Raw genomic sequence first — 12,232 nt, forward strand, 5'->3', positions numbered from 1 at the left:
GTCATTGCCGTCTTCAGCAACAGTGGTGCAGTCGTCCAATGAATGGCCGAAGGTCGAGCAACTGGAAAGTTCTGATCGCCTTGGGTTTGGTGCAGTGCCGTCACCGCCGCGGGTTCGGCCATTAATGGTGGATGACAAGACGGAGCGTCAGGTACTGCAGGATGATGAAAGAGAACTCATTATACTGGTTTGACTCTCTCTCTCTCTCTCTCTCTATATATATATATAATATTATATCAGTCTGTTACCTTCTTTTTTTCTCTATCAACGGTGATTCCATGTTTTAGGGTTTTTCTTGATTTTAACTTTTTAAAAAATGTTTTTGAAGAATTAAAATCACTTTTTTATGACCATCTTTTCGTTAGAATTATTAATTTAGGGACTATTTGATAATATTTCTATTTTCTTGTTACATTTATTTTAAATTTATATGTAAAAAAACTTATATAAAAACCATAGGAAGAAAGTCCCGCATCCCATAATTTAGGGAATGATATCGAGAAATACTTTCTCCATTGATATAAGCATCCCACATCCCATAATTTAGGGAATGATCATGGGTTTATAATGGAGGAATACTCTCTCCATTGATGTAAGGCCTTTTGGGGAAGCCCAAAGCAAAGCCATGAGAGTCTATGCTCAAAGTGGACAATATCGTATCATTGTCGAGAGTCATGTTCATCTAACATGGTATTAGAGCCACGCCCTAAACGTAGTCATGTCAATAGAATCCTCAAATGTCGAACATAGAACTCCAAAAGAAAAAGTGGTCGAGGCTCCTCGAAGGCATAGTAAAAAATGACGAAGACTCCAAAAGAAAAAGGGGTCAAGCCTCGATTAAGAGGAGGCGTACTTTGTTCGAGGGGAGGTGTTGGATGAAAGTCTCACGTTGGCTAATTTAGGGAATGATCATGGGTTTATAAGCAAGGAATACTCTCCATTGATATGAGGCCTTTTGGGGAAGCCCAAAGCAAAGCCATGAGAGCTTATGCTCAAAATTGACAATATCATACTATTGTGGAGAGTCGTGTTCATCTAACATGATATCAAAGCCATGCCTAAACTTAGTCATGTCAGTAGAATCCTCAAATGTCGAACAAAGGACTCCAAAAGAAAAAGGAGTCGAGGCTCCACGAAGGCATAGTATAAAATGACGAAGACTCCAAAAGAAAAAGGAGTCAAGCCTCGGGAAGTGTTGGATGAAAGTTCCACATTGACTAATTTAGGTAATGATCATGGGTTTATAATCAAGGAATACTCTCTCCATTTGTACGAGGGCCTTTTAGGGAAGCCTAAAGCAAACCCAAGAGAGCTTATGCTCAAAGTGGACAATATCATACCATTGTGGAGAGTCGTGTCCATCTAATATATGGTACATTTTACTAATAAAAAATGATAAATGATATTTTTTAATGTGATTTTAATTTGAGTAAGTGATTTTTTGAAAATTCTATGATGTTTGGTGATTAAAAGAAGTATCTTTATAGGGTTACTTTGAAGTTGTTTTTGGATCTTCTTTAGAAAGAAAATGAAAACTCTTAACTGATATACCCTACACTGTTCGTTTGTTAATAAAGAAGTTTGAATAATTTAAAATCACTTGAAACCTTTGGTATGTGTTTACGTCGACGTTTATTGATCATATAAATCAATAATTGACGTGTGATATTTGATTACCAACTTCTAAATATGCTTATATGATATTTGATTACAATCATTTAAAATAATTATGAACTTTTCTTCAATTTTAGAATTGAAAAAAACATATTTTCTTTTTCATTCTCAAATATTATAGTAGGAGTGATGGTCAGTTTTTAATTCTCAAAACAAGGAGTAAGTTGTCATGAATAATTGCATCTCCTATTGTGTCGTTTATTTGGCTCATAACTCTCGTTTATTTAGTTCATAACTCTCGTTTATTTGGCTCATAACTCTCATTTATTTGGCTCATAACTCTGGTTTGTTTGGCTCATAACTCTGGTTTGTTTGGCTCATAACTCTGGTTTGTTTGGCTCATAACTCTGGTTTGTTTGGCTCATAACTCTCGTTTATTTGGTTTGGTTCATAGCTCTTATTTACTTGGTTCATAATCCTTTTGGTTCATATGATACATGAATCAACTTGATTGTATGACATTAATGCTTCTATGCCTATATAAAGGGGTCTCTACGATAGTTGAGATGTATTGAGTTTGAGTGTTCTTTTGTATTTGTTGAGTGACATTTGGGAGGAACTTTGTTGAGACACTTTGTAGTGTGAGAGTGTGAGGTATACACTTTGTAAATGCTTAGATTATTGAGATTGGTTACTATCCATGGATGTAGAGGAATTTTTTATCTCCGAATCAGGTAAATCTTTGTGTCTCTTTGTTTAATTTTTATTTGTGGGTGTGTGAGTGCGATCGATCTAGCTTCCGTTTTTGTCAACGATTGGTATTAGAGCATTTTGGTTGAGGCATTTAGGGTATTCTAATGAAGTCGTCCACGAGATGTGCTCACACTCACTATCAATTATTGAAGACAAATTTCTCATTATAAGCTTCTCATCAATCGAACCACGCTTGTAATGAGAAACTTGTCTTCGATAATTGATGGTGAGTGTGAGCACGTCTCGTGGTCAATGAAGTTAAATCTTTTAGAAAACCCCGGTTAAATCTTTTAGAAACCCCCAGTTAAATCTTTTAGAAACCCCCAGTTAAATCTTTTAGAAAACCCCAAATACCACAACTAAAATGCTCTAATATCAATTGTTGACGGAAACGGAAGATACATTGATCGCACTCGTACACCCACAAAAAGATGCAAAGATTTACGTGGTTCGGAGATAAGAAATTCCCCTACATCCATGGGTAGCAACCAATCTCAATAATCTAAGTGTTTACAATGTGTAAACCTCACTCTCACGCTACAAAGTCTCTCAATAAAATTTCTCCCAAATGTCACTCAACAAATACAAAATGACACTCAAACTCAATACATCTCAATCATCCTACACAACCCTTTATATAGGCATAGAAGCATTAATGTTGTACATGATGATTCATGTGTCAAAATGAAAGATGAACTAAATAAAGGAAAGTTATGAACCAAATAAATAAAAATACTTGCATACGAAATTCATGAACCTATGAAGATTTGTGACAACTTGCAACAATCTCTACCGAAGATCTCCATACAAATAATCAATTTGGCGGCCACCAAATCAACAAACTACTTCGGTTCTACAATTCTTCCAATAGTGGCATTATTTATAGATGAAAATATATTACGCAAAAAGATATTTGTGGGTGAACTGGCTTCCTTGAAATCGAGTGGTTTTACAATCTGATCTTTGATTTCTTCATTTAGGTGAAATTACGGCACTCCAGAGTTTGATGATGGGGTTTATACATACAAAAAAATAAGCTATTTGTATGCAGTGTGCGAGTGTGTTGAAAGCTGCCTTTCTAATTGCTTCATTTCATGATATTGTAAACGTCATGTTTAGAGGAGTTCATTCCTTATGAATTTGTGAATACTTTGCAGGAAAAACCCGACCCGAATGTATTTAGAGAAAAGAGGAAAGCCGAGACGCCATCGACTTTCACCGACGACGTCCAACCATTCAGTGTGAAGCAAAATCCCAAGGATGAGTGGATTTGTGTACTGTGTCAAGTTACCGTGTTGAGCCAAAGTACTTTTGATCAACACCTTCATGGCAAGAAGCACAAACGCAAAGAAGCAGGTCTGAGGGCTCAAAAGGCGAGCAACGTTGCGCCCGAGCCATTACCGAACAAAAGGAGGAAGCTAGTTGAAGTCGAGGCGACGTCTGGGTCGACATGTGCAGAAGTAAAGGAGTCAAAAGATGGAGAAACTCTTCAATGTGAGAAAACAGGAAGTAGTTCTGATTTGAAATTAGACGAAAACTTTATAACTGAGGATGTTGTTGTGGGGAAAAAGAAGTTCAAGTTTTGGTGTGAAAAGTGCAAAGTTGGTGCTTTTGCTACAGAGGTGATGGTAGATCATCTGAATGGGAAGAAGCACAAGGCAAGTCTTCGATAAGAAGAAAGTTGAGAGTGCAGCAGCTGTAGATACGAGTCGAGTCGAGTCGAGTGGACGGTCTACGACGACAGGTGTTGCCCCATGGTTCGGCAGATGAAAAAGGTCAGTGAGGTGTTTCTCATGTTCTTTAAAGTGTGTCAATAAATAGATAAAGAGCTAGAAAATCTAACCAGATCTGGGTAGGAAGTAGAATTTAGATGAACTTTTAGAATTGTGAAGCTAATTGGAAGTACTATTACAATTGACTTTGTTTATGATTCTAGCTCGTTGTTATGGTCACGGTGGTGATTACTGAAAATTATTTTCATGGCAAGGGTGGGAGCGACGAGTAGGGTAAAGAAGTGGATAGAGAAGTTGGTCATGGGACAACTTCGAGTTTTATGATTTTCTTATTTATTTAAGATGCATTGAATTAATTTTAGTTGTTTGAAATTTGTTAGGCACCCTTAGTTATGGGAACAATGAAATTCAGACCGTTGTCATGTTCTTTTAAATTGTCTCGTTGTTGAACTATTTAGTTAAATTGTACTGTCTTTAAAAATATTTTTTAGGAAGGAGTATCTCGAGCATGATTCTCTAAAATGTTTTTAAGCATGTTTTCATTTATTTGAATTTACAAATTTTTAAATTTCAAAGTAATGTTTGCTTAAATTTTTGAAAATTTAGGAGAGGTCGATCACTTAACACGATGTACTTAGAAGTGATGATGGGCAACTCGATACACTTATGATGTAAGTAGTGTACAATACCTCAAAAAAATTGGACTATTATACCAATGGTAACGATCCAACTTTTTACCTTTGTAGATAGCTATTGGAACTCTGTTGGAAGGCGCGTCGTAAAAGTGGTTGGTAAATAGAAAGAAAGTTACAGCATATTGATAGAAAAAACGAACTTGTTGTTGGTCGGGCTTAGATCTGAACTCAAATCAAAGCTTTCGCACAAAAAGCCCATGCCACAACGCAAGCCTAGTATCACAATTGCAATTTTGTGGCAACGAAACAAAGGTTGTCGCAATTTTGTGGCAATGAAACAAAGGTTGTGCGCAATTGTTCTAGCACTGAACAAGTTAAAGTTTGTTTTACTCTTGGATAGTCTTATTGTTCAAGTATCCAAATCAACACTCGAATATAAAAATCGTTCTCACCAACTCAAATCAGAAGACAAACCGTCTCATGCTCCAACACTTTCAAACGATGTGAGATATTTTTGTCTCAATCCAAAGTGATTAATCTTTGTTAAATAATATATTTAAATATCTAAACATATTAAAATATATCTCGAAAGATTGGAAGAATCGGTTTGACTGACTAAAAAAAAAGTCTACTCGTTTATCATTTTTATTATTTGAATAATTTTTTTTATATTATAAAAATTTATTATTATATAAATAATAAAGAATTGAATAATGTAATGTAAATTTATTTAAAAAAATTATCACTAAAGATTGAAATAAAAATAAACATTTATAGATATTAAGAAATTATCTGATTTAAATTAGAGATATTTCGAATCTCATCCAAATTTCAAATATATTTTTGTATTTAATATATTTATTATATGAAATATTTAATGATCATATACATTAAATATATATTCTTCTTTAGGATCATTTTCAAAAAATACAAAATTAATTAATTAAACTTTTTAATTCATCGATTTTCATTCAATAATTCACTCTACTATAGACCTAAAGTTGCTACATTATAAGGTAAGTTCTATCCATTGACATAATCATTACAATCAAATCGATCATTGATAAGTTGTTTATTTTAAGTACGGCTGATTATTTGGTAAACAATTTGTTTATAATCCAATCATAAACAAAATCCCTTGAGGGCCCGTAATAGGTTGAGACTCCATTGTTGAAGTCTCGAAGTCAATATTTGAACTACTCATCTACTTATTCAATATCTGAGAATAAATGAATTTCATCTCGTGACATTACGTTCTTAACTACAAAAGTCATTCTCGTCCATGCAAATCAAAGGAAAAACTCTCATGAGCAGGAATTCATAATTCAGTCACGATTAAGATCGAGTTGCATATGATCATCATATGAAATATTAATCTTCTCAATTAACAAATTTACAAATATAGATTAAATATTTCGTGGTTCACTCTTATATAAATGCATTATATAAAAACCTCAACTCACGTGTCTCCACATAAATGATTTTGATTAAATCATTTGTGACAATTACAAAGTAGGTCGTATCAATAATGTTACCAAGAAAAGATACCCAACTTTATCCATATACTATAAACTCTTTAGATTCTTATTTAAACACGATACTCATGTATGTCAACCACATATGGTCCAAGATTACACGAATAATCTTAAATTTATTATTATTATTTAAAAAAATTAAAAACTTAATTATTATTATTTTGAAGAATATGAGTATTTCTTTTTATAGATAAATTACTAAATAAATAAATTTAATTATTATTAGATCCAAAATTCCCCTTTTGTTCACACGAACAAACCGTGTGAACGACGTTAGAAAACGTCGAAGTGGTGCACTCGTTCGCACGTGCAGACCCAAGTACTTAGGAAGCTCCGCCGTCACGTTTTCCGTTAGTATTAGCACCGTTTCTATCAGAGCTTCGGCTCGATGGCTGGCTGAGCTGGCGTGCGGTCTTTTTTTTTTTTTTTAATTTTAATTATTATTATTTTTTTCTTTCAATTTTATGGATCAAATAAAACGCGGAGACAAACTTGGACTTTCATTCCATTGTTCTTCCTCTCCTTGTAGAAAACTTTCTTCCTCCTTTTAAATATTTCCCTTAGATTTTTTTTTTCTTTGTTTTTTCATTCAGATTTTCGTGAAAGGGCAGCGTTCCAGGTTTGTTTAATCTCTTCTCGATTTTTCCGATTGATGAATTTCATGTATTTCGCTTTTTGATTGGAATCGTTACGATCTATTGTTATTTTGTTTGATCCATCACCTAGATTGAAATTAAGTCTCTGTAATTTACACATCATCGGTCGTGGAGATTTTTATTGGCTTTCGGAATTTGTTTCTGGACGATTTCTTCCTCGATTTGATCGTTATTTGCGTGTTCGGAAATCTATGTGATTTTAGATTTGTATGTTTGTTTGCCTGTAAAATTTTGGGGAGTTTGAGCGGAAAGTAATCGGTGATGAAAATGAGGACTTGGTCAGTTTTTTAAATGTCGCGATTTGATGAAGTTTTTCCTTTACTATTTTTTGTTTCTATGTTCAATTTCCCTCTTTCTTTAGGTGTTCTTGAGCTTCTAGCTGTTTTCGTCTTCGATTACATCATTAATTTTGTATAGAAAGAAACTCTATGATTTCGGACAATCGTTTTGGTTGGATGGAGATTTTGGGAATTGGAAGTTAGAAACCTTAGAACTTTGCTGTGAAATCTTAGAGAATCACGATGAAGCTCTTCCCTCGTCAGAGTTCCCTTTCTTGATGTAACAGCAGTCCTCATATCCCCAATCGCCATTGAACTAGGCTGCCTCCTCCTTCAGTCACCACATCCACCATACTACATTGATTTTTGAAAGTCTTGAAAATTTGTAGCCTTAAGCTCATGTCCAGTTCGCAAGTGAAGCTTTGATAAAAAAAAAAAAAAAAAAAAAAATCTGTTCTTTTGATTTTTTGTTTTAAATGGGGGAAAAAGGAAGCAGTTCTACCAAAATTTTCTTGCTTTAGGACACAACATTTTTCTTCAGTTATCTGACTCTTTAGATTGCCTTGTTAACATTCCGCATAACTCAAAGGTTTTAAGATAAACTCAGTATTGGAATGGTTTCATTAGGATCGGAAAGTCGGGAAAACACGAGTTTGCTTCACACAAATTACATACTTTCAACATTTTTCTTCGGTTAGCTGACTCTTTAGATTGCCTTGTTAACATTCCGCATAACTCAAAGGTCTTTAGGTTGTTTGTTGGTCTGTTAAAGTTAAAGTTTCTTGTTTCCTATAAAATAGAAGTTCTTCTCTTGTAATAATATTGTACATCATGCGTCTATTATTGTTGTGATTTGGATAGTTGATTGAAGCCAATAGTGAGTTGTTGGATGAATTACAGTTTAACTTCTGGAACCAATAATTATACCGGAATCCATTGTATTTCTAGGTTGTTAGTAGAACCTTGTTATGTCAATTGAAGGAAGTTTCATTAAATTATTAACATGATTATATTTATTTGCAGGGTATTTGAGTAGATCAAGATGTTAGAGCAGTTGTTGATATTCACTAGGGGCGGTTTAATTCTATGGACTTGTAAGGAGCTTGGAAATGCACTTAGAGGGTCTCCTATTGACACTTTAATCAGATCCTGTCTTTTAGAGGAGCGATCAGGTGCTGCATCGTATAATTATGATGCTCCAGGTGCTGCTTACACCCTCAAGTGGACCTTCCACAATGAACTTGGCCTTGTATTTGTTGCGGTGTATCAACGGATCCTTCATTTATTGTATGTGGATGATTTGCTTGCAATGGTGAAGCAGGGGTTTTCTGAGATTTATGATCCAAAGCGGATGGTCTATGATGATTTTGATGAAACTTTTAGGCAACTTAGAATGGAGGCTGAGGCTCGTGCTAGTGAGTTGAAAAGGTCAAAGCAGGTGGCGGTGAAGCCAGTGAACAATGCCAGGAAGCAAGGGCAGGATCAAAAAAGTGGATTTGGAGAAAACAAGAAAAGCAACAGTGGTTTGGCAGATGGTGGTGATGCTGAGCGTACAAAAAGTCATCAGTTGGAGAATGGTTACTCCAATGGCAATCGTGTTATAGAATCTAAACTAACCGCTGTTGTTAATGGAAAAGAAAATGCAAGTTCCAATGTTGGGGCTTTTGATGTAAATAAACTTCAGAAGCTTAGGACTAAAGGTGGGAAGAAAACTGATACTGTTGTTAACAAGGGCTCCAAGGAAGAGTCAAAGAAAAAGGTAACAAAGAAGAATAGAGTTTGGGATGATAAACCTGTTGAGGCAAAATTGGACTTCACAGATCCTGTGGGTGAGAATGGGGAGAACAACATTGAGGTTTTGGCAGCAGACCAGGGCCAAAGTATGATGGACAAAGAAGAGATCTTTAGTAGTGACAGTGAGGATGAAGAAGATGAGGAAGGTAGCCAGGGTAGTAAGCCCGATGCGAAGAAGAAAGGATGGTTTTCATCTATGTTCCAGAGGTAAACTTCTTTATTTCATGCATGTTCTACATTCATAACCTCATCTACGGTGACCGGTTTACTAACAATGTAAAAAGAAAAAGAAAAAGAAAATGTCATGGATTATGGTAAACTTACACTCTTTAGTTTCTTGAGCTTGGGTTCATGCATGTTCTACATTCATAACCTCATCTTCGGTGACCGGTTTACTAACAATGTAAAAAAGAAAAAAAAAGTTATGGATTATGGTTAACTTACACTCTTTAGTTTCTTGAGCTTGGGTTTATGCAGTAGGTCAATCATGTTATCCGACCTTTAAATTCTCTTAACACATCAATTTGACATTTTTTTCGTCCACCATTTTTGTTTCCACTTTATTTACCCCGTATTTCAGATTTCTTTACTGTTGGTATGTGTTCAAAATGGTACTAATCTCCTCTCCTTCGCTCTCCACTGTGAAAACATTAAGCTTTAAATACATTTGTTATCTGCGCACTTTCATACGTTTGAGCAGGATGATCAAATTTGGGTTTTGTAGTCGAGTATAAAACTCGTCCCTTACGTTTCTGAGTGTACCAACAGGTCTTTGATACTGTCTTTTAGTAACAAAAGTGAGTCATATCGTATCAAAACTCTTTTGCAATCTTGATTACAAAATAGACTTATGGTATGGATTATTTGGAATTTTAGAGGTACAAGTGGGGCCTGGGGAGTGTATCTTATTAGTTTGTATCGAAACTATCATAAATTGACAACCAGAAATTTCATCTGTTCTTTATGACATGACTTATTTTGTGATTACCTTGGCATGTTACTTTAATTTGGGATTATTAATCTAAATTTCTTTTTATTTGTGGTGCTTTTATGTTCCCAGTATTTCAGGCAAGGCAAGTTTGGATAAGGCAGATCTGGAACCAGCTCTGAAAGCTCTCAAGGACAGGCTTATGACAAAGAATGTGGTATGTTTTTGCACCATATTTATCTTATCATCCCTTATTATTTAACTGTTGGCTGCAAATTTACAAGATATTTGCTTGTTGGATTTTAGGCTGAGGAAATAGCTGAGAAACTTTGTGAATCGGTAGCAGCTAGTCTCGAGGGAAAAAAGCTAGCTTCTTTCACCAGGATTTCGTCAACGGTGCAGGTACTTCGAATAGCTACTTAGTCGTACTCCATTCTCTATTCTCACCGACAAGACTTCATTTATAATTAAATTTTGTTAGTGATCGAAAACTTCGTTTTAATTTCTCATTGCAGAACGCAATGGAAGAAGCGCTCGTCCGTATTCTGACTCCAAGACGCTCCATTGACATTCTGAGGGATGTGCATACTGCACAAGAACAAAAGAAGCCTTATGTGGTAGTTTTTGTTGGTGTCAACGGAGTTGGAAAATCTACTAATCTTGCCAAGGTCAGGCCACCTCCTGTGAAGTTTGTTCCATTCGACCTATCTTTTGATTCGAGAGATAAATGCGTAAACTTTTGTGTACAGGTGGCTTATTGGCTTCTTCAGCATAAAGTTAGTGTCATGATGGCCGCTTGTGATACATTTAGATCTGGAGCCGTTGAGCAGCTTAGGACTCATGCTCGTAGACTTCAGGTATATGATGATTATTTGATTAACCATGAAATTGTTTATCAGAACTCGTCGCCTATATTTATCCTCGATCATTTTCAGATCCCTATATTCGAGAAGGGCTACGAGAAAGATCCTGCAATTGTGGCTAAAGAAGCAATCCAAGAGGCATCTCGCAATGGATCCGAGGTCGTTCTTGTTGACACAGCTGGGAGAATGCAGGTTTGTAACCTTTTCTTATTTATCCAAAATTGAAGTGATTGTGAATCTCTTGCTCCTCTGGGCTCCCGGTGCTTCCGTGGTTCGCGAGAAGGAAAAATGACTCATCCTTTGTTGCATCTAGCACGAGATGATAAAGAGAGAGCTTCGTCTGTCATAATATTTCATATCCTGTCCTAAATTAAAAACAAAAGAACAAAAATAGAAGTGATTGTATTCTTAGTTTCAAAATTAGTTCCTCGTCATTCATATCCAAACATGTTGCAACTCTCAGGATAATGAACCACTCATGAGAGCTCTTTCAAAGCTTATCAACCTTAACAGTCCAGATCTAGTCTTGTTCGTCGGGGAGGCCCTCGTTGGGAATGATGCTGTCGATCAACTTTCAAAGTTCAATCAGGTTTTGCTTAGATCCATGGATCGCTATAAGTTTACCTATGCGTTGTTTAGATGAGCTCTAATGCTTGTTCTTGTGTTCTTTGTTACTGCAGAAACTAGCTGACCTCTCTACTTCACCCAATCCTAGACTGATCGACGGTATCTTGCTCACAAAATTCGATACAATTGACGACAAGGTAAATAATTTTAGCACATTCCTAGTTATTAGGAGAGCCTCATCAATCATTTTTCGGGTAATCTAACGCATCACGGTTACTTACAACTTACAGGTTGGAGCAGCATTGTCCATGGTTTACATATCTGGAGCACCAGTTATGTTTGTCGGCTGTGGACAGTCATATACCGACCTCAAGAAGCTCAATGTCAAATCGATCGTCAAAACGCTTATCAAATAAGGTCTCAGCCACATAGTTGTATGCCAACCTCAATAAACTCAATGTCAAACCGATCGCCAAAACGCTTAGCAAACGAGTGCTCTTTGCAGTACAAAGTTTCGGAGCCATGGCGTTCGGTAAATGTATTAAATGGTGAAATGTTGTGCTTGTGCTTGTGTTTGTTTTTCCCCTATGACCACCCTTTTGCTATATGCTTAACTTATTTTAAGTGTATGCACTCAGTAGGTGTAATGTTATCCTTTAGTTTGTTGGATTGTTGATTTCTTTGGCCTCTCCTCTCTTTTTGTGTATTTGAGGTTTTTGTTATTATTATTTTTGCTAGCTTAATTGCATAGAGTTATTGTTTTTTTCTTTGGGCATTCTTCATAAATTTTATAACCATCTTAAGAGAGACAATGGATGGATGATGAACTGGAAGTATGTGATCCTTGTCCTCGTTGTAAGTTGGTTTATGCGATAC

At 35.7% G+C, this 12,232-nt stretch overlaps 2 protein-coding genes across 5 annotated transcripts in view; both read left to right on the forward strand.

Annotated features, from left to right (window-relative positions):
* Positions 1–5,098, forward strand: part of LOC111797967 — a 6,165-nt gene extending 1,067 nt beyond the window's left edge. The window contains exons 2-5 of one of the 3 annotated variants that reach the window (XR_002815624.1): positions 1–187; positions 3,525–4,142; positions 4,707–4,771; positions 4,847–5,098. The exon at positions 1–187 is cut by the window's left edge and continues 256 nt beyond it. Coding sequence is in view for 1 of the 3 variants with exons in the window: in XM_023680886.1 (XP_023536654.1) it covers positions 1–187; positions 3,525–4,040 (703 nt within the window). In the remaining 2 variants the exon portion in view is untranslated. Of the gene's footprint in view, positions 188–3,524; positions 4,535–4,706; positions 4,772–4,846 lie in introns of those variants that run through there. The other 2 variants (XR_002815625.1, XM_023680886.1) reach the window with 2 other exon arrangements.
* Positions 5,099–6,768: 1,670 nt separating this feature from the next.
* On the forward strand, positions 6,769–12,036 carry LOC111798597 (signal recognition particle receptor subunit alpha-like). 2 transcript variants are annotated; one of them, XM_023681844.1, is made up of 10 exons: positions 6,769–6,889; positions 8,228–9,205; positions 10,059–10,143; positions 10,233–10,328; positions 10,442–10,594; positions 10,676–10,783; positions 10,862–10,981; positions 11,253–11,378; positions 11,470–11,553; positions 11,647–11,772. In XM_023681844.1, the coding sequence occupies exons 2-10, from the start codon at positions 8,247–8,249 to the stop codon at positions 11,770–11,772; spliced, it is 1,857 nt and encodes a 618-aa protein (XP_023537612.1). In that variant the 5' UTR covers positions 6,769–6,889; positions 8,228–8,246. The 2 variants fall into 2 exon arrangements, with proteins under 2 accessions (XP_023537612.1, XP_023537611.1); XM_023681843.1 differs by lacking the exon at positions 6,769–6,889 and having other exon boundaries at positions 8,247–9,205; positions 11,647–12,036.
* The last annotated feature ends 196 nt before the right edge of the window (positions 12,037–12,232 follow it).

This window comes from Cucurbita pepo, chromosome LG07 (assembly GCF_002806865.2).
Source record: "Cucurbita pepo subsp. pepo cultivar mu-cu-16 chromosome LG07, ASM280686v2, whole genome shotgun sequence".
Taxonomy (NCBI): Eukaryota; Viridiplantae; Streptophyta; class Magnoliopsida; order Cucurbitales; family Cucurbitaceae; genus Cucurbita; species Cucurbita pepo.